The 21,178-nt window shown below is 41.2% G+C and overlaps 2 protein-coding genes across 3 annotated transcripts in view; one reads left to right on the top strand and one right to left on the bottom strand.

Moving 5' to 3' along the window:
* LOC113024443 (protein sidekick-1) overlaps window positions 1-21,178 on the bottom strand; it is a 311,016-nt gene that overhangs the window by 205,166 nt on the left and 84,672 nt on the right. The window lies entirely within an intron of this gene.
* LOC113024446 (uncharacterized) lies at window positions 7,992-21,036 on the top strand. Its single transcript, XM_026171548.1, has 6 exons — window positions 7,992-11,893; window positions 13,820-13,868; window positions 14,324-14,367; window positions 15,272-15,415; window positions 16,994-17,107; window positions 18,370-21,036. The coding sequence occupies exons 1-6, from the start codon at window positions 11,828-11,830 to the stop codon at window positions 20,425-20,427; spliced, it is 2,475 nt and encodes an 824-aa protein (XP_026027333.1). The 5' UTR covers window positions 7,992-11,827; the 3' UTR covers window positions 20,428-21,036.

Here is a 21,178-nt window from a genome sequence, read left to right as displayed (position 1 = left end):
AGGCATAACTATGGTGACAGGGACAATGTTTCCATCCTGCAAGAACCAGACAAATTCAGCAGCTCCTCAAATAATTTCCTTAGCAAGATTTACACAATTTCAACCTGCTATTCATTCACGTACAGATTACTGAAAGACGGTATGTCAAAGAGAGACAAAGGTTGGTATATTTCAGAGAGTGAGAGGGGTGTAACTCTATAACTAGCTAGGTGCTATCTGCATATGACTGGCTTTTCTGAAATAATGTTTAGACCTCCATATATATGGGTGGGTGTATATATATATATATATATATATATATATATATATATATATATATATATATATATATATATATATATATATTATGTTGTTATCTTAGTGTGTTCAGTTTACGTTTCCTTGTCTCGTCAGGTCTAATTTGCCCCAGCTGTGTTTCCCTCCTGTGGTCCATTCCCTGATTGCTCCTTCTATGTATTTAAGCCCTGTGTGTCAGTTGGTCATGGTCGCGATCTCCCCCGTGTTGTAAATAGTTTGGTGTGTTTGTTGTAAATAAATAGTCTGTTGTAAATAGTTGTGAATGGGTTTGTTAATATTTTCGTTTGAGACACCTTCGTTTTGGGATTTTGGTGGAGGGCCTTCGTGGTTTTATTTTCCTTATCTTTGTTTTTCTACGTTGCACCCCGGTTGCCTAGGCCGGGGTGTAACATATGGGGGCTCGTCCAATCGCTGGAGGGTCCGAGGACCGCTTCAGCCGTCCGCCGTCGCTGGAGGGTCCGAGGGAGGGACCGCTTCGGCCGTCTGTCTTCGCTGGAGGGTCCGAGGGACCGCTTCAGCCTTCGTCCGCCTTCGCTGGAGGGTCCGAGGGACCGCTCCAGCCTTCGTTTGTCTTCGCTGGAGGATCCGTGGGACCGCTCCAGACTTCATCCGTCTTCGCTGGAGGGTCCGTGGGACCGCTCCACACTTCATCCGCCTTCGCTGGAGGGTCCGTGGGACCACTCCAGCCTTCGTCGTCTGCTGGAGGGTCAGGGGGACCGCTCCAGCCTCCCTCAGTTTCATCTGCCTTCGCTGGAGGGTCCGAGGGACCGCTCCAGCCTTCGTCTGCTGGAGGGTCAGGGGGACCGCTCCAGCCTTCGTCAGCCTTCGTTTGTCTTCGCTGGAGGGTCCGAGGGACCGCTCCAGCCTTCGTCGTCTGCTGGAGGGTCAGTGGGACCGCTCCAGCCTTCATCAGCCTTCGTCCGTCTTCGCTGGAGGGTCCGTTGGAGGGACCGCTTCAGCCTTCGTCCGCCTTCGCTGGAGGGTCCGAGGCACCGCTCCGGCCTTCGTCTGCCTTTGCTGGAGGGTCCGAGGCACCGCTTCAGTCTTCGTTTGTCTTCGCTGGAGGGTCCGAGGCACCGCTCCAGCCTTCGTCTGCCTTCGCTGGAGGGTCCGTGGGACCGCTCCAGACTTCATCCGTCTTCGCTGGAGGGTCCGGGGGACCGCTCCAGCCTTCGTCGTCTGCTGGAGGGTCCGTGGGACCGCTCCAGCCTCCACCAGCCTTCATCCGCTTTTGATCAAACATTTCACTTGGGGTTACATGTTTGATTTTTGGGTGGGGGGAAATGTTACGTTTCGGTGTTGTCAGTGTTTTGTTTTTGCGTGACTGTTATGTGTTTCCTGTTTTACTTTGAAAGTCTGTTGTTATCTTAGTGTGTTCAGTTTACGTTTCCTTGTCTCGTCAGGTCTAATTTGCCCCAGCTGTGTTTCCCTCCTGTGGTCCATTCCCTGATTGCTCCTTCTATGTATTTAAGCCCTGTGTGTCAGTTGGTCATGGTCGCGATCTTCCCCTTGTTGTAAATAGTTTGGTGTGTTTGTTGTAAATAAATAGTCAATATATATATATATATATATATATATATATATATATATATATATATATATATAAGTGGAAAAAGGAAAGTAATGTTACAACCCATTGCAATCAGGTGCTAACAGAGCAGCTGCTGGTCTAAATGCAGTCTGCATGCTAAAGGGAGATACTACCAAAATAAGTAGAGCCTATACAGCACAGAGCTGGGGTGGGTACAAAGGGTGTGTGTATTTGGTTAAAAATTATATTTATATAAATTCACTGGTTATTGGAAATATGTGAAAAGGAGGAAAATGTGGAAGCAGGGAAAATAAAAAAATCAATTTAGAAAACACACACACACACACACACACACACACACACACACACACACACACACACACACACAGAAAAAGCATCAACCCTAATGAGCTGCGATAATTCATTTTCTTTGGTTAGTGCCTATGATACAACCAAACTGTGATCATTAAGACCTGATATTGCAGCTGATGGATATTAATAGGAGGCATCACTTTATGGCGACCTGTGATTACAACAAATCAGTTGTCTTTGATTACATTGTTAATAGGGCTGGGTCACTGATTTCTAGAATCGATTCGATTCCGATTCACAAGGTCCTGAATTGATTCGATCCACGATTCGATTTAATTCAATTCAATTCAATTCGATTTAAATCTGGGAAATTTTGCCTCAGACAGTCAGAAATATTATAATTCAGATCAGTACATTTACATATTTTTGTATCTATAAAAAGGAAGCTGACACTTTCCAGACTTTATCAAAGGTGTGAGCATCACAGCAGAGGCCGTTGTGTCAAAGTAGCTGAAGATAAAACACAGAAAAACATGAAGGTGATTTTCCTGGCCTGGGGTTTTATAAAAATATTCTGCAGTAGATCAAAAACGAAAGAAAACCATTAATCAACATATGAACATTACCTCTGAAGTTACAGAGGTTTTATTAGAGACACGGCTAAGCGTTTTGCATTTTGCATAATTTTAAAAAGTTTAAATTTATTCAGAAGCCTATTGAACAGCAGAAATTAGGCTTTCTTTTCGGAAGTAAGTAAAAGGGAAAAAAACAGTGGCCGACAGCGCTGTAAACAATGATAGACTTGTACATAACAAGCAAGCGAATAATGCAGAAAACAGATTTTTAGACTGGAAATTGTTCTTGAAGTACACTGAGAGAGCAAGAGAGAGAGAGCTGTTATGAAGCGTGGTGGAGGCAAAACAGCAAAAGTCAGAGGGAGTCCATGACGATGTTTATGTGAAGCGTAGTTTGGATCTCCTTTTGCTGCTGGTTCGGTCAATATTGTTTGGAGAGAGATAAAACTAACAGCTTTGGAATCAGCGCAAAAAGGGCCTAAACACAAAGCGCGGACCCGCCGAAACATCAGAATCAGCGAGCTGTCAGCTTTCAGCCCCGACCGTGTCCGTGCCGTCGGGTGAGAAAGGCGACATCTCACTGATTCTGATCCGCGGGTCCGCGCTTTGTGTTTACGTCTTTGTGCAGAATCCGTGTTCCTGCTCTCATTTACTGTTTTAGCTGGTTGGTGGTTCTTGAAATTTTGTGAGGTTTCACCAGAGATTCTGGCGTTTCGGGCAAAATAAATTAATATTAAAAAAATCGATTCGGGATTTTAATGAATCGATATCACGTTATCCAAGCTAGAATCGATTTTAATCAATAAATCGATTATCAAAACCCACCCTTAATTGTTAATACATGAGGAAAAATGTGGAGCTTGGTGAGTCACACCTTTGTACATTTAGATGGGATAGTAAATTATACTATGTGAAATAATGTTAAATAAGTTGTTCTTGAACAGTCAAACTTATTAAGCGCTCAGCTCTCTGCATGTGATTTAGATCACAGGTATTTGGTTCTGGTTGTGACTTTGCAGGAAAGGACCCATGAATGACTCTGCTGTGGCATCACTTCCTTTAAGCTGAGACACATCGTGTTTGTTAAAGAGTCTGCCAGTGCCTAAGAGAGGCAGCTAAGAAACCAGCAGCAAATATTGATTATTTCAATTTCAGCACAGTGGTGCAGTGAATAGCCCTGTCACCTCACAGCAGGAAGGTCCTGTATTGAAATCCACCAGCCAGCTGGGCCCTGTCGGCGTAGAGTTTTGCATGCTCACTCTGTGGTTAACTGGTGATTTTAAATGGGCGTCGGCATGAATGTGAGGGTGAATGGCTGTCTCTCTGTGTCAGCCCTGCAACAAACAGGTGATCTGCAATCAGTTTATTTGAATTGCAGCAGTTAGTATAATTATAAAAAGTTAAGTGAGATAATTCATGTTTATAAGGATTCATCTTTAATGTAGCTTAGCTCGTAGTTTGGCATCATACAGGAATTAAGGAGTTGTAAGTAAAGTTCCCTCCAGCACCCCGGATCAAATAGACCACTAGACTTGGAGGGAGTGTTTGATATATTATGTGAGGAGCGAGAAGAATACATGTATTACATGATGCAGCATATCTCGCGTTGACTGCCTAAATTCGCTACTAGGCTTTGCCACACATTTGTCAGAATACTTCTATTGATCTGTAAATGTTTGAGAATAAACTTGTACATCAGACCTAAGAATATTGAAATATATTTCACAGATTTCTTTTGAACGCTGGCTGTAGTGTAAAAAAAAAAAAACATTGTAGAGAGTGAAATAATATAAGGATTAGAGCAGTCGTAGGCAGCACTCCTGTGGTCACCACAGGATAAGATGGCCAGCGGTGCTGTGACCTACGCTCAGCAGGTCCCTGAGCAGCAATATCCCCTGGCCGCCCCTCGGGACAGCCGGGCAAAGACGGGTAATAAGCTGCAATCTTACCGTGAATGCTGGTGTGCAGGGCAAGACAGAGATAGATGGTACAGTTGAAATATGTCTTGGAAAAACACACACACGAACACAAACCCACACGCACACAAACACACCAAGACACCTTGTGGACTGCGCACACAAGCACAATTTGTTAAAGCTGTACTGCGAGGATGTACTGCTGAGTACAGCCTAATTGGAACATTCATTACTGTTACACTGAATTACAGCATTGTGCCTGATTCCACTGTATTGATCCTTGAAATGTGTTCGAGGTTGTGTGCACACCCACAGGTCGTGTGTGTGTGTGTGTATTCCACGCACGTTTTTATGGCCACATCGCAATCGCTAAACAGATACTTCTCAGTCCTTTGATCTGACTCTTGACTTTGACCTTTTAGACTGCTTTCAATCAGCTCCTCTGACTGGCTGACAGACAAAGCCACTGATCGGAGTCTCTCTCTCACACACCCCCTTATACATATATAAACACACACATGCTTAGTGACAGGCCCTGTCTCCAGCTGACAGGGTTTTATATCAGCAGGGACATCAAACCACCCACACCCAGCATCCCTCCCGCCTGACCCTACGACCATGCCATGATGAGGGATGGGACAGTCTGCTCTGTGACAGTTCCACTCATGCAGTGACATACGTACACACACAGCAATTGAACACAAATGATAAGGCTCCAGTTAATGTATGCCTGCGTCGTGTGCATGTGTGTGTGCATATCACAGGAAAACATGCCTCAACTTTATTGGTGCTGAGGTTTAGAAATTTTGATTGCTTTTGTATTTAGATCTTTGTGTAATTATCATGTGTTTTTCGTGTGTGTGTGTGTGTGTGTGTGTGTGTGTGTGTGTTCTCGTTATTCATACCTGGTGGGGACTTGACCCTAACTACACACTGACCCGTGGGGACTCATTTTACCGTGGGGACCTCACTTGAGGTCCCCACGGGCACAGGCCCACCAATAGCTCTAAAACAGTATTTAAAGATGGCTGGTGAAGTTTTCTAAGTAGGTCCCCATGTGGTCAATTTCCAGACAAAATATGTGTGTGTGTGAATTCATGTGACCCTAATGGTCACACAGCGGTATTGCAGTCCCCATTAGGTTGGGTGTTCTGGAACTGTGTGTAGTCATTTGTTCGCTCTATGGCGCCCCCTATTGAACAAGACCAGTATTACGCTTTGAAAATGTATTGTAAAAAGTGTTCCTTTTTTTAGCAAAGATAGACATTATTATATAAATATGTATAAATAAAGTAATTGCAAACATGCTCTGTTATTAATTAATGTAAATTTTAATATTAAAATATATTTGCAGTTCACTTATATATGAACAGAAATAATGTACAGTATTTTAAATATTTTCAAGTCAAATTAATTATGGTAAGTAACTCAGTGAATAATTATATTGTTGCAGTGAAACTTAAAACACAATTTTTGAAAGAGGGAATAAAGTAACGATGTTAAATAGGGCATTAAAAAACATTAACAATAAAAATAAAGTAAAATACGGAAGTAGCAGTAAAATACATACAGTATGCAGATGAAGGTATTGGGGTATTTGATACACTGCTCATAAATTAATTAGAGGAACTCTTTGAAAACATCAGATCTCATTTGGAAATAAACATCATGCTGGATATCCATACTGATATGGAACGGGTAATGAGTTAGGAACAAAAGGATTCTACATCAGTTGATGGTAATTAAAATAATCAACCTAATTCAGAGTCACCAAGAAATTAAACTGAAACGCTGATGCAGCAGGCTAGATCAATTTGCTGAAATTGGTCATTGCAGCAACTCAAAATGGTACTCAGTAGTTTGTATGGCCCCCACATGTTTGTATGCATGCCTGATAACTTTGGGGCATGATCCTTATGACATGACACGTGGCGTCAAGGATTGTCTCCTCCCAGATCCTGACCAGAGTTTCACTGAACTCCTGAAATTTTTGGGGAGCAAAACATGATGTCCCAGAGGTTTTCTATTGGATTTAGGTCAGGCGAGCGTGGATGCCAGTCAGTAGTATCAATTCCTTCATCCTCTAGGAACTGCCTACATACTCTTGCCAGGAGACATTATCATGCACCACCTAACCACAAATGTCTGCATAAACCTTCATCTCACTGCCAATGTTAAGCTACACTACCACTACAGTTATTCTGTACACATCTTGCTTGCAAGAAGCATGTAAGCATACAGTCGCATTCAAACACTATCAATGCGCTGCTCATGTGTGTAATGGGTCTTTTTCCTCAGTCCTGGGGTTGTAACACCACAACCTCCTCAGTCCATGATCAGAGAGTGTCTATTTGACAATAACCAAAATGTCTTTGGATAGTCTTTGTGAATGCAAAAAGAAAAAAAAAACCAATGGTGTTAGCTGGCCAGCAAAATAAAGAGAGTGTATGGCACTGAATGCGGGCGTGTGTGTGAGTACTTCAGTCCAAATAATCGAGGTCCGGATGGATGAATGGATGGCAGCCGCCGGTCCTTTAATGGCACCAGCGAGACAGCACAGTAGTAAGGCAGCACAGCAGTAAGGCAGCACAGCAGTAAGGCAGCACAGCAGTGAGGCGTCTGGGAGGAGAACGAACAATAGTCTTTTTTTAAGGATACTGCAGAAGGAGATATTCCCCGCTAGCTCACCCAAGCTTGTTCTCTGGCACAGCTACAAGCCATGTGAGCTCTTAGCCCCTCAGTGACATATGAACTTGGCTACCAACGTCCGCTTAGCATGATGGCTAATTGTCAAGCTTGCTAGCTTATCCCCAATTAGCGATTAGCACCTAAATAACCATTACTACACATCACATCATAGCAAACACATGATAACACATGGAATAGTATAATATACATACGAAAAAGATTTTTACCTGGCAGGAGAACGAACAATATTCTTTTTTTTAAGGCTACTGCAGCAGGAGATATTCCCCGCTAGCTCACCCAAGCTTGCTCTCTTGCACAGCTACAAGCCATGTGAGCTCGTAGCACCTCCCGCTAGGTGTACTACCACAGTCGACTTTAGTGATCAACATTGGTGATTAGCTACTGCTAATTAGCATCTAGGCTAATGTCAAATAAAGCACATCATTAGGTGAACTCACTTGCTCAAACTATCACAAGCCACTCATGGCAGTTAGTGCCAAGCACACACTGGTAAAATACAACATTAGTACCTCCATCAGGACACCTGTAATGCCTTTTCCTATACACTCATCTGTTGAGTCTTCTGTACTCTCTCTGGACCTCTACTGTGTGGATGTGTGTGTGAATGGGTGAATGACTGAATATAGTGTGAAGCGCTTTGGGGTCCTTAGGGACTAGAAAAGCGCTATACAAATGCAGGCCATTTACCATTTTACCATTTTACTCACATCTTTGTTCTCTCCGGACCCTGCACATGTGCCATCTTCTGTTGGAAGTTCAAAGCCCCCAGGGAATGAAGCCCACACCACCATCACTCCCCATTTTCTGTGGTCATCTATTGAGTTTTATTCAAATATCTTAAAACACACCTTGCCTTCAAAATTCCCTGAATGGGTTATGAGTTGTACACAGCAAATAGTTGGTGCCAGCCTGGAACCAGCTGTCCTGGCTAAAAGCTGATTCTCTAGCAGTGTAAATGCAAACAAAACTAAGTTCCAAGTTTAGCATGAATCGATACGTGAACTGGCTTTGTGGAAAAGGGGTAATGGGCTTTTTACATAAGATTAAAGGGCACCATGAAAGATGATTAATTGGGGTTATCTTTTTAATTCAGTTTTTCCCTGTGATTAGTTCATCGCAATGAGGTGTCATAATGTACTCTCTGACCTCTCTCTAGCTACTACTACTACTACTAATAATAATAATAATAATATGATATGGTTTATTGATCCTGTAGGAAATTAGTCTCTGCATTTAACCCATTCACTCAGTGAAGCAGTGAGCAGCCACCAATCCAGCGCCCGGGGAGCAGTATGTGGGGGATGGTACCATGCTCAAGGGTACCTCAGGGTAGCCAAAGGATGATTAGCAACATGAATTGATATACTGTGATTTCTGACAACTGTCACTCTATGGCCAGTATTAAATTTTCCTATCCTGATCTGAATCTAAATCTAATCCAGCATTGTGGATTTAATATGTTCTGAGTTCTTACTGTTAACAGTCTCTTTAACACCAAATCATCCAGATTGTAGCCTGTTTAAAGGATATGCAAGATTTTCTGGATGACTTCCCATTTAGATATACAATACAGAGCTTGGCTGTGGCTTAAAGTGTCTCTGTGTGCTTTAAGTCATGTGCTGAATTATCAAATTAAAATTGAATGTGATAAAATACTCTTTTTTATCACCTGTTTTTATCCTCATCTTTCTTTCATCTGCCACGTACTTGCATTTAGTACATACCTGCATCTTGAAATGTAATATGAATGAATTTTTAGCCAGAAAACTTTTCTCTTTTTTTTAGTTGGGGTTAGTTCTAATGTTCTTCAAGCTACATGCCAGTGGTAAATGAACATAATGACACAGATCTAAACCATTAAGTTCTGTTGTTCTAATAACATAGCAATGTCACTAAAACTTGATATGTAGTAATATGGTAAATGGTAAATAAAGAGAGGGAAGATGTTCAGAATTGAGGGAATTGTATGACCAGAAGGGAACATAGCAACCAATTACCTTAGAATCCCACATACAAAAAGAAACAAAAGCATACCTTGCTAGGTGGCCAGCACTAACTACAGCCTGACAACTGAGGACGGTGACCTCATCACGTGCTTCAAAAGATTACCTATACTCCCCATGCCAAAGAACAAGCCCTCATGCCTTAACGACTGCCGGCCGATTGCGCTGACTTCTGTGGTTATGAAGGTGTTTGAGAGGCTGTTGAACAACATTATCTCCTCCTACATCCCCAGCAGCACAGACCCACTCCAGTTTGCATACCGACAAGATCTACAGAAGACGCCATCTCCCACGTCCTGCACACCACCCTAAGCCACGTGGACATGAAACGGAGTAACTATGTGAGAATGCTGCTTGTAGACTACAGTTCAGCATTTGACACAATAGTGCCCCATAGACTGTTCACAAAGCTGGGGGATCTTGGACTTAACAACAGTTTGTGTGCATAGGTGCTGGACTTCCTTACTGGTAGATCGCAGGTCGTGAAGGTGGGTAAGTGTGTCTCTGACAGCATCACTACCAACACAGGAGTGCCACAGGAGTGCGTACTCTTGCCACTACATACTCCCTCTACACCTCTTGATTGTGTGGCCACTCAAGGCTCAAACGCCATCGTGAAGTTTGCTGATGATGCTGTGGTGTTGGGCCTCATCTCCAACAACGATTAGACAGCCTAATGGACGAGGTGAAGAACCTGGCATCTTGGTGCAGAGAAAACCACCTCCAACTGAACGTCTGCAAGACCAAGGAGCTGGTGGTGGATTTTAGTAGGAGAAAGCGGCGAGACTACAAGCCCCTGGCCATCAACGTGGAGAGGGTGCTGTCCTTCAAGTACCTTGGGGTTGACATCTCCTTAGAACTGACATGGACTGCTCACAGTCCAAAAGGGCTAGGCAGCGCCGGTATCGCCTGAGACAACTGAGAAAGTTTGGAGTCTCTCCAGGGATCCTTAGGACTATCTATTCGGGCGCTGTGGAGAGCATCCTCACACAGAACTTTACATCCTGGTATGGGAACAGCTGTGTTAAGGACGAAAAGCCCTTCAGAGAGTGATCTGTGTGGCAGAACACTGCTACAGGTCTGCTCTCCCTTCCCTACAGGACATCTACAACAGGAGATGTAGGTCCAGAGCAGCTCGGATTTTTAAGGACTTGTCCAGGACTCCTAAAAATAATCCAGCACATCACACCATGGTGTAAGATGCTAGCAGGCAGGGTGTACATTTTAATTTTTTTTTAACCAAGTAACTCATGAGATGCCAACATCAGGCAGAATGAGCTTCAGAAATACCAAGGGCTATGAGAAGAGCTAGGAAAAAGTGTGGAGGGAAAAGGCAACGGTGGTCCCTGTGGTAATCAGAACCCAGTGACCCCCAGACTGGGTTAGTTGCTCCAGATTTCAGGAACAACATCCAAGACACCTAAGATACCACATAGGACCCTGATTCTCACAGACCTCTGGTAAAGGCCCCAACTTTGAAGGAAAAAAGACTATATATATGTGTATATGCAGGCCAGCCGACAGATCTGGGTGGGCCCGGGACAACGCTGTCAGCTCAGTTTCTATTAATCTCTTTGGTTTTTGCAATTGCTGCAGGTCACTGAGGTAAGGAGTTGCCTTGTCATATAAGGCTTTAAAAACAATTACAATCACATTCGCATTATCCTCTATTCACCTGTTGTGTCATCCACTATTGTTTTTGGTTTTTACAATAAACTTAGTTTACCATTTATTGAAACCTGCCTGGCATCACTTTTGAGTCCACACAATTCTGTCCTTCACAATAATACCTGTCTAGTGATCACAATGGTTGGTAGTAGTTGATTGGTTTACATTTTTGTATTGTTTCTATTATTTATTCATTCCTGCATTTAATTAATTTTGCTACTGCTTATATTTTGTGTACATTTCAACTCAACAAATATCAGTTAGGAAATTGCATTTCTAATTAAGCAAGTAATGTGTGGATTCATCTCTTCTCAGCAATCATTAATATATTACACAGATCCTGACATTTGAGGTCCCCATTTTGACCATGCCCATACCCCACCCACCTACTGACTACTGCAGCACGTCAAGATGGCGGAGTGACATTGCAGTTTGTTTTAAAACATAAACAATAATTTCATACGTCTACAGTCTGACATTTTTATTTCAGTTATTTGTTAACATACATATTAAACCAATTTCAGTTCAGAAATTGTATTTCTCACTTAGCAGGTAATGTGTAGAGTCATTTACTTCGTTCTCAGCAATTTACACATATCTTGACATTTTTGGTCCCCACCTTGACCATGCCCATCCCCCACATAGATGGCTGAGTGACGTTGTACTTTGTTTTAACACACCAATGACCCGTCAGTGTCCGGTGCGCTATGTGTAAGAATGAGCGGAGTTAATCTGGTGTGTGCCTCGTCCCAAATCAAGCGCTCCTTTTGTGATCACCACACCTGCTCTCCTTTGGCGCATTGACAGACGACAGACATGCTTCCGACAGCAAGCACGTGCGATATGCGGAGTACAGCTAGCTGTGCAGAATTAACCAGAATGGTAAGTTTTGACTTATGTCACATTATAATATTGTGCTTTTGGGTTAATTTGCGTCGCGTTTGCACATTATATTAACACACAGTGTCGTGTGCAGCTGTAACTTAATGGTATGACTTGATGGTTAGCTAATGTTAGCTAACAACGATGCAAACTGAGTTGCTGTTAAATCTTGGTCTGCCTATGCTTTTGTCAAGTAAAATAAGTTTAAAACGGTGCAACAATTGGCTGTAAAAATACTACGGACTGTGGTGATTTTTATTTTAATGCATCTATAGTATTTTCAAAATGAATTTCTGTTATTGGTACTTAGTTGCTACGAAATACTTTCCTTCAACACAGTGTTACATTACGCAAACTACACCGTTACAGTAAACCGTTAAAACCAAATCATCAAAATATGCTGTTTTATTGTCTTGATATTTCAATTTATACTAAAACTGCAATGGTGTTACGGCTGTAGTTGATCCGCGATCCCTTTTTATCACTCTGCACAGATGCGCGTATATGCACGGATTAATTCAAAATTGTAAAGCTTCAGCATCATACATCGTGTTTTAGTGGAACTACTACTATTTAAAGTAGATTTAATGTTTCTCTACCTCGTCTTAGAGCTGCAGTGAAAAGATACCATGTAGGAGGGTTATCACGTGAACGGCGCATAACCGTGACCGTCATGGTCAGCGGAGGAACGTGAGCTGCCTCGCGCATTATTTCATAGTATGTGATCGGTGCACAGGTGATGAGCGACAAACCAGCTTGTATTTAATTAGCACATGAAAAGAGCAGTGAGTGAAATTAGCAGATGTGAGAATACAGTTGAGATTTATGCTCTGTCCTCTGTCTGTGACCGAGGGCAGGGTTCAGCACCCGCACGCAGAGCGGGCAGCAGGCAGAGAGAGCGTAGGTGAGCTGAGACTTTAGTTTGTGGGACCTGACATGTTACTGCACACAAGACAAAGGTTAAAAAAATTAAAAAGGTATTTAATAAAACGCTTCTTAAGGAGACATGCTGTCAGAATAATGATAATGCTGCGTCTGCATTCACCTACGTCACCAAGCTCGTTAACCACAACAAGCTTGTTTGTAAATTGTTAGGAACACGCTAAAACGAAAACCCGACTGTATGTACATCTGTACTGCATCTATAATTTACTACACACTTTAAAATTGAGCTGGTTCTGGTCACTGTGTCTGACAACAGCTCGTAGACCAGGGGTGGGCAATTCCAGGCCTCTAGGGCCGGTGTCCTGTAGGTTTTAGATCTCACCTTGGGTCAACACACCTGAATCACATGATTAGTTTGTTGCCAGGCCTCTGGAGAACTTCAGGACATGCTGAGGAGCTAATTTAGCCATTTAAATCAGCTGTGTTGGTTCAAGGACACATCTAAAACCTGCAGGGACACCGGCCCTTGAGGCCTGGAGTTGCCCACCCCTGTCTTAGACAATGAGAGCAGTCCCTCCCTCTGCCAGGTGTAGCATCCCTGCTCAGCCATATAAGAATGGTAATATATCACAGGACCACCTGTTCAAAACATCAACCTTGTATGTAAGGGAAAGAAGACAAAGCTATTGCTGTAGTTTTTGATGATCTGTTACATCCCTCAAAATTCTAATAAATCGCCATAGAAATTGTAGTAAAATATTTCTGTCATTGTACTGCTTTAATCATACATCAGAATTTAAGTTAGTAGCTTTGTCACTTGACTGTATATTGGCAATGACTGTACTTTCATAAAGATTTCACAGACAGGGAAATATTAGGAAATGTTGTGGGTAATGATAACCACCATGACAGGCTATGATGTCACAAAGTAACATACATCAATATACTGCCAAATTGTACAACTGGAGCTCACTGAAATACAGTGAAATTTGATTATGTTGGTCCTTAAAGTTTGACTAACTGTTTCACTTGTGCTGATAGGAGGATGGCCCAAGCTTTTCATCTACCAATGGCAGTGCTGAATGCACAGGTAAGAAAGCTCTGTGTTACCCTACATTTTGCTTTTTTTCTTCATTGTTGGTAAAACTGTAAATTGGCTTCTGTCATTTTTAAATTGCAAATTGTACAATTGGTTCCAAACCTGAATATATCAAATAAATGCAGTTATAATTCTCATTGAGGTAGAACAGCAAATCACCAGAGAAATGAAAAGCTACAATTCAGATGTGTCTTCAGCAGATACTCTGCTGTCACTGTAGGTAAATAACATGAAATAATCATTGTTTTTTGCTAGAAATAATTTTATTTGGTGTAAGTAGAGGTTGTGCCACAACTATTCTTTTCCAATAAATTCAGCCTTTCAAGTGTTTAGGCTATTTTAAGGCAAAACTCAATATATTGTAAATTAAACACATTGCTCAAAGACAATCTCAACTTGCTATTGTTAGTTCATCTTGAACCAAGTCAACATTTTTAATTTTGCAGTTGCTGATGGGACAGATGCCTTTAACCCTGCACACAAGAAAGAGGTAGGATATGCCATCTTCTTTTGGTTCTTAAATGGACCAGTAAACCAGCTGTGCACTTAAACAGCTGTGATAGACATTGCACATGGTTAACGCTGACATACTCACTTTACATTATTATTTAAGGAGCAGTTTAGGGTTGTTTGAGTTCTCATCTACACCTTACACATTATACAGCTGTCAAGCCAATATTGCAATTAATAATCCATTAATATTGAAATTTCCACTATTCATTCAGTGTACATCGTGCTAGAATGACTCTAAGAATGATTGCTGAAAATATCACATGCACACATTATGTTTTTGCCGTTGAAAATAAACATTCTGGGATTGTTTGATGTGTAATATGTACAGTTCATTCAGCTTAAAGTAAAGGTTAGACTGCAGTGTGTTCAGACGGTTAAATTGGTAGAAGGATTTTAAGTAGGCAAACTCCTCCAGTTTGGACCTCAATATAAAAGGTAGTAAATTAGTTTATGCACTGCAGATACATATTCATGATTTCTGATGTGATAAATATTCTTAGTATTTGTTTTGATGATTGTTTCCATATATTTTATTTATGTCAATATATGTACATCTTGTAATGTGAGAGCTAAGTGGAATCAAATCAAATTGTGGCCTTGATTTTTATGTTTTTTCTTAATTTTAATAAAAAAAATTCCAAATGTCAGCCACATTAAAATGTTTGAGGACACCGTAAAAACAAATCATTCATTGTAATACAGTTGTTTATAATTAAATACAAGGTATGATTAGGCCTTGTCTTAGCAGTAAGGCTTCTTTTCGTACCTAGGCTTTTTGCTGTTTTTCATTCCCTCTTTGTTCTGTCTTTTGTCTCTCCACTACTATCTAATAAAGCAAAAAACAATAAAACAAGGGTTTTGATTTATTTCTTTGTTTGCAGGTTAAAAGTCGTGGCTTGCTTCGCCTCGAGAAACTCAGGAGACATCATAGTGTATGTGAGCAACGCTACGAGAGGGCACAAATTAAAAGGTTAAACGACCAGAGGGAGAGGACCTTGTTTCTACACCGTAGCCTCGATACGAAGGTTAGTTGTACTACTTCTTCTTTTGGATCCTCCTTTAAGGGGTCGCCACAGCGGATCATCTGCCTCCATCTCACTCTATCCCTAACATCCTGCTGTCACACGCTCTCTTGACTTGTTAGCACATCTCCTTTTCTGTCTTTTTCTTCGTCTTTGCCACCTCTCTCTTGGCTGTACTCCCAATGCTCATGTCTACTTCCTTAATCTCTCTGACTATCACACTTTTTCTTTGCTAACCTCTTCATTTGGACATTTTCCTTTCATCCTTTCTCTGTCTAGAGGATACCCCAAGCGCTTTCTTGGCCATTGCCCTCCCACTTCAGCTGTACTTTCCCAGTCATCTGGTAACTCTTCCATACTGCCCAGACTGCCATATATACCTACATTCTCCCCTGACACCACCTTACAGTCTCTTATGCACCTTCTGCGCACTTGTGTGCACCTATCTTCACTGTCATACATCACAATATGTTCCTCCCTCTTCTTGAAGTATGAGTTAACCACAGCCACTTCCATTCTTTTGGCAAAATCCACCAACATTTGTCCTTCTGCATTTCTATCCTTAACACAATACCTAGCCAACAACTCCTCATCACCTCTGTTTTCTTCAACTACATGTCCATTGAAATCTACTCCAATCACCAGTCTCTCATTCCTAGTAAAACTCTCTACCACTTCATCTCACTCAATCCAGAACTCCTCTTTCTTGTCTACCTGACTTCCAACCTATGGGACATACACACTGACAACATTCAACATGGCCTCTCTCTTCAGCTCTACCACACTATTCACATACTCTTCCTTCAGGATTACCCCTACTCCATTTCTCTTCCTATGAACACCCTGGTAGATCTGCTTGAATCCACCTCCACTGCTCCTGGCCTTGCTTCCCTTGCACCTGGTCTCCTGCACACACAATTAATCTACCTTCCTTCTTTCCATCATGACTGCCAGCTCTCTGATATGTGTACTTATTGATTTAGGTATATTACATCTTGCAGTAGTATAGCTTAGATGTGCTACACTGAGTCATACAGAAGATGATTTTCATATGCTATAGTATGATTTTATTGCTTCACTTGCTTAGGTTGAGAAAGGTGATCATAGCAGTGTATTGTGGTGACAGCTTGTCAGACTGCTGATAATAAAATCTGCAGTTAATAATGGTGCTTTATGTACAGTGCAGAAGCACAATGAGAAAGCAGTATTATGATAACTCAACATGCTAAACAGTGTAATACTCAGAAAGGTCTTTCCACCCTGCCGGAAAGTGTGAGCCTTTCACAATGACAAAAACAAACAAACCCTTGTTTAGAGTTTATATTTTGCTGGCCAAATCAAAACTGTGACCCATCTTATCTGAAATTAACAACTGTGATATTGCTAGAGCAACTGCTGCAAAAATGCATAAACACACATAATTACAAATCTGTGTTGTAGCAATAATTATTCTGTAATTTATATTTATGGTAAATGGCCTGTATTTGTATAGCGCTTTACTAGTCCCTAAGGACCCCAAAGCGCTTTACACAACCTGTAATCTGTAATTGTTATTTGTATCTTTTTCTGTTTACTTTTCAGATGGAACAGCAGTTGTCCAGTGACAGCGACAGTTCCATTATCATTAAACCCACTTCAGCTGATTCTGACGTGGATACAAGTGTACCTGAGCTCAGAAGGACAGACAGTGTTATTGTAAGTTTATTCGTACAACTCCACTACAGATCTCAGATTTTTGTGCACAGAGCACAAAGTGAATAGACGGTAACAGTCAAATTTAAAACTAAGTCTTGTGAAAAAATATAATTACAATAACTACCTCCTGTACAATCATGTCACCTTGGATTACGAGCACGCCTTGATAGAACGACTGTAAGCTTGAGACAAGGGGTTTCTCATTTATCAATATTGTCAGGGACACTGATGTTTAATGTCTTTTCTAGTGTCTGAAGTTCAGAGGTTTTAGTGCTTCAAGTTCACAAAGGTTTTCAAGGTGTTACAGTAATAACAGTTGCTTAAATTCAATTAGCATTGCATTTGCATAGGTAGTAATGTATGATTGCATTTAGTTAGCAATAAAAGATTTTAAGGAATAGCTTAAAGTACGTAATGACTTTTGTGATCAACTTTATATTCTGTATGTTCTCATAAAAGGTGATACCTGTTATTTTTAAGCCTACGTATATTTTATCTGTGACACATTTTAAGTCTCTTTTGTGTAGTGAGGCAACGGGATTCTTCATTGTGATAGGATCATTTGTATCATTATTTCTTGTAAGGTGGTTCCAAAATGCCCATTTTATTTATGCGCTATGAGTAAAATTTATTTCTTTGAATTTGATAAAAGGAGCTCAACAAATGACTGTCATGCTTTTGTCGCCTACTAATTAAGCATTTGTCAGTCTCATCCCCTGACAATCCTGAAATTCAATGCACTACTAAAATCTTCAGTTTACCTGGAATACAGTTGATACTTGAGTAGATACTATTCTACCTTACAAACATAAAAGATGTTCTTCAAAGGTAATTGATCCAGGTAAAAATTATATCATATATTTAAATAAAGAAAATCAATTTCTATAAACATTAGTGTATATATATACAAAAAGAAAACGAAGTTCAGCAATTTCCTAGAAACAGTGTTAGCTTAGAGATCACATTGTCCCAGATGTTTAAAACTAACCTAAGTGACTGTTAATGAGTTGACATCGCAGCTGTATTGACAGTCTTTGGGTAATGACAGCATATCCAGACAAAGCCACCCAGGGTTGTTTGGTAAATGTGATGCAGCAGAGGAAAGATTACTTAATATGACTAGTTCAAATTAAGTGGTGACATGTGTGGTACCGTAAATGGTATTAATACAACTGTCAATACCAGTACAGCTGTTACAACGACTAATGTACTACCTCTGGTCTTGAAATGTAACTATTTTCTTTCTTTCTTTCTTTTTTTAGCTTACCAGACAAATGCTTGGATGCCCACCTATATCAAGTACGGACATCAGTGAGGAAGAATATGTTCCTCAAACTGCTGAAGAAAGTGACAGTTCTGCAGAAAGTCTCATACAACACAAAAGAAAGAAGAAAAAAGCACGGAAAACTACTTCAGGTAACTCTCAGGAAGATGTCCGACAACTGAAGAGAAGGTGTACCCGAACTCAATGCAATTCCTCAAATTCAAATGCTAAAGAATCCTCTTCACTTGATTCAGAAGACAGAAACACATCTGCTTCATTTGATGACACCAGAGAGTCCTCTTCACCTGATTGTTCTGATGTGACGGTTATGACACTGAAGAAGAAGAAACATGGTGGCAGATTGTACAACAAAAAGTTCTACTGCAAGTTTTGCTGTAAACCTTTCAGCAAGATGGCACGCCATTTGCAATCAAAACACAAAGATAAACCAGAAGTGGCAAAAGCAATGGCTTTCCCAGTAGGGTCTAAAGAGCGGAAAATACAGTTGAGTTTATTAAGAAATCAAGGAAACCGTGCCCACAATAATGAGGTGATTAAAAAAGGACAAGGAATGGTGATACCTCGTCAACAATCCAGTGTACCTGTGAAACCCAGTGATTACTTGCACTGTATTAATTGTCAGGGTTACTTCAAGAGAAGGTCACTATGGAGGCACATGCAGAGATGTCATCTCAGCAGGAAGGTCAAAGGTTTAAGGCCAGGAACATCTAGAGTCCAGGCTACGTGTAAATATGCAGAGCCAGTCCCAGACAGTGTCAATGCACAATTTTGGAAATTGGTACAAGTCATGCATGATGATGAGATAACAAATGTTGTCCGCAAAGAGAGTTGCATACTGAAATTTGGGGAGCATCTTTTCAATAAGCATGGACATGATGTCACTAAACACGACTATATCAGACAGAAGATGCGTGAGACAGGGCGACTGGTGCTCCAAGGACAGAAAAATGGCAAGTTGAAAATGGTGTCTGATTTCTTTGTACCAGGTAATTTCCCTCATGTTATTGCAGCAGTGAAAAATGTTGCTGGCTTGAATGAGGAAACAAACACATACAAAACACCATCTTTGGCACTGAAGTTAGGCCACAATCTCAAGAAAATAGCAGATGTTCTAGAATGTGAAGCAATGATCGCTGGTGATGAGAATACTATTCGCAATGTAAAGGTGTTCAAGCAAATCTGTGACACTAAATGGAGTGAGTGCATATCATCTAAGGCTCTCCGAAATCTGACTGAGGCAAAATGGAATACTCCACAACTTCTTCCCTTTACTGAAGATGTGAAGAAGATGCACCAGTATCTCAACATACAACGGACGGAGTGTCATACGAAGCTCAAAGAAGAACCAAATAAGAAGCACTGGGCAGAACTTGCAAAAATCACATTGTGTGAAGTGATTATCTTCAACCGTAGAAGAGAAGGAGAAGTTTCCAAAATGACTCTTAATGCTTTCACATTGAGAGACACTTCATTGACTCATCCAGATGTTGAATTGGCTTTAACTGACCTGGAAAAGAAGCTTTGTAGGCACTTCCAACGAATAGAGATAAAAGGCAAACGTGGAAGAAAAGTCCCCATACTCCTCACACCTGATATGATGACATCAATGGATTTGCTCGTTGACACTCGCCGAAATTGTGAAGTATTAGATGAAAATCCTTTCATGTTTGCGAGAACGAAAGCACTTACTCACATCAGAGGGTCAGATGTTGTTCGACAGATCGCGCAGAGCTGTGGAGCAAAACAACCAGAAGCATTGTCCTCTACTAAATTAAGGAAGCACATGGCCACCATGTCCAAGATCCTTAACTTAAAAGACAATGAAATGGATAATCTGGCAGACTTCCTTGGCCATGATATTCGAGTGCATCGCGAATATTACAGACTGCCTGAAGGGACGTTACAGCTGGCCAAGATAAGCAAAGTCCTTATGGCCATGGAACGAGGACAGCTGTCAGATTTCAAAGGAAGAAATCTTGACGAAATAAACATTGATCCACAAGGTAAGAAATGTGTTAATAAATTGTGTATTTAAAATCGGAAGTATTTCAAAAATCATGCAGTATTATGCAGATGGCGCATGAGGGATGAGAGCTCCCATTGGTGTAGAGTAGCTAAGACTGTGCGTCCGTAAGCACGGTGGATGATAAGTTCTGTTCTTCCACACTGTCTACAAATGTTTTATTACTCATGAAAGGAGCTTCTTTCTGAGGAAAATTGGTAGGAGGCCTCAAATAGGAGACTGAAAAGGGCTCATTTGTAAAAAGCCTTTTCAGGTCACGTGTGAAATGAAACCCACCTGGTGGATACATTTGTGTTCTACCAACTTTATGCAGACTGAAGAAACTCTTTGGCAGAGTAATAAAACACTTTAACCTAAGAAGAAGTCCAATTGATGCAGTTTCTAGAAAACGTTATCTGGATGACTGACGACCTTCAGACAAATACGTATACATGTATACAGAGCTTTAACTACTGCTATCCTCCTCTCCCTAACACCTATTGTGTGATACTTTGTAACATTGCTTAGGAGCAGTCTTAATGTTTTTTTTCCCAAATGGTTGCTGTGTTTCCCAGAGAATGTAGCTGTTGACAGTGATGCATCAAACAGTGAAGATGAGGATAACACGAGTGTGACAGATGCTGCGTCATCTGCTGCGTCATCTGCTGCGTCATCTGCTGCGTCATCTGCTGCGTCATCTGCTGCGTCATCTGCTGCGTCATCTGCTGCGTCATCTGCTGCGTCATCTGCTGCGTCACCTGCTGCGTCACCTGCTGCGTCACCT

This window comes from Astatotilapia calliptera, chromosome 6 (assembly GCF_900246225.1).
Source record: "Astatotilapia calliptera chromosome 6, fAstCal1.2, whole genome shotgun sequence".
Lineage (NCBI taxonomy): Eukaryota > Metazoa > Chordata > Actinopteri > Cichliformes > Cichlidae > Astatotilapia > Astatotilapia calliptera.
Note: the sequence above shows the minus strand (reverse complement) of the source record. Positions and strands in the feature narration are given on the sequence as shown.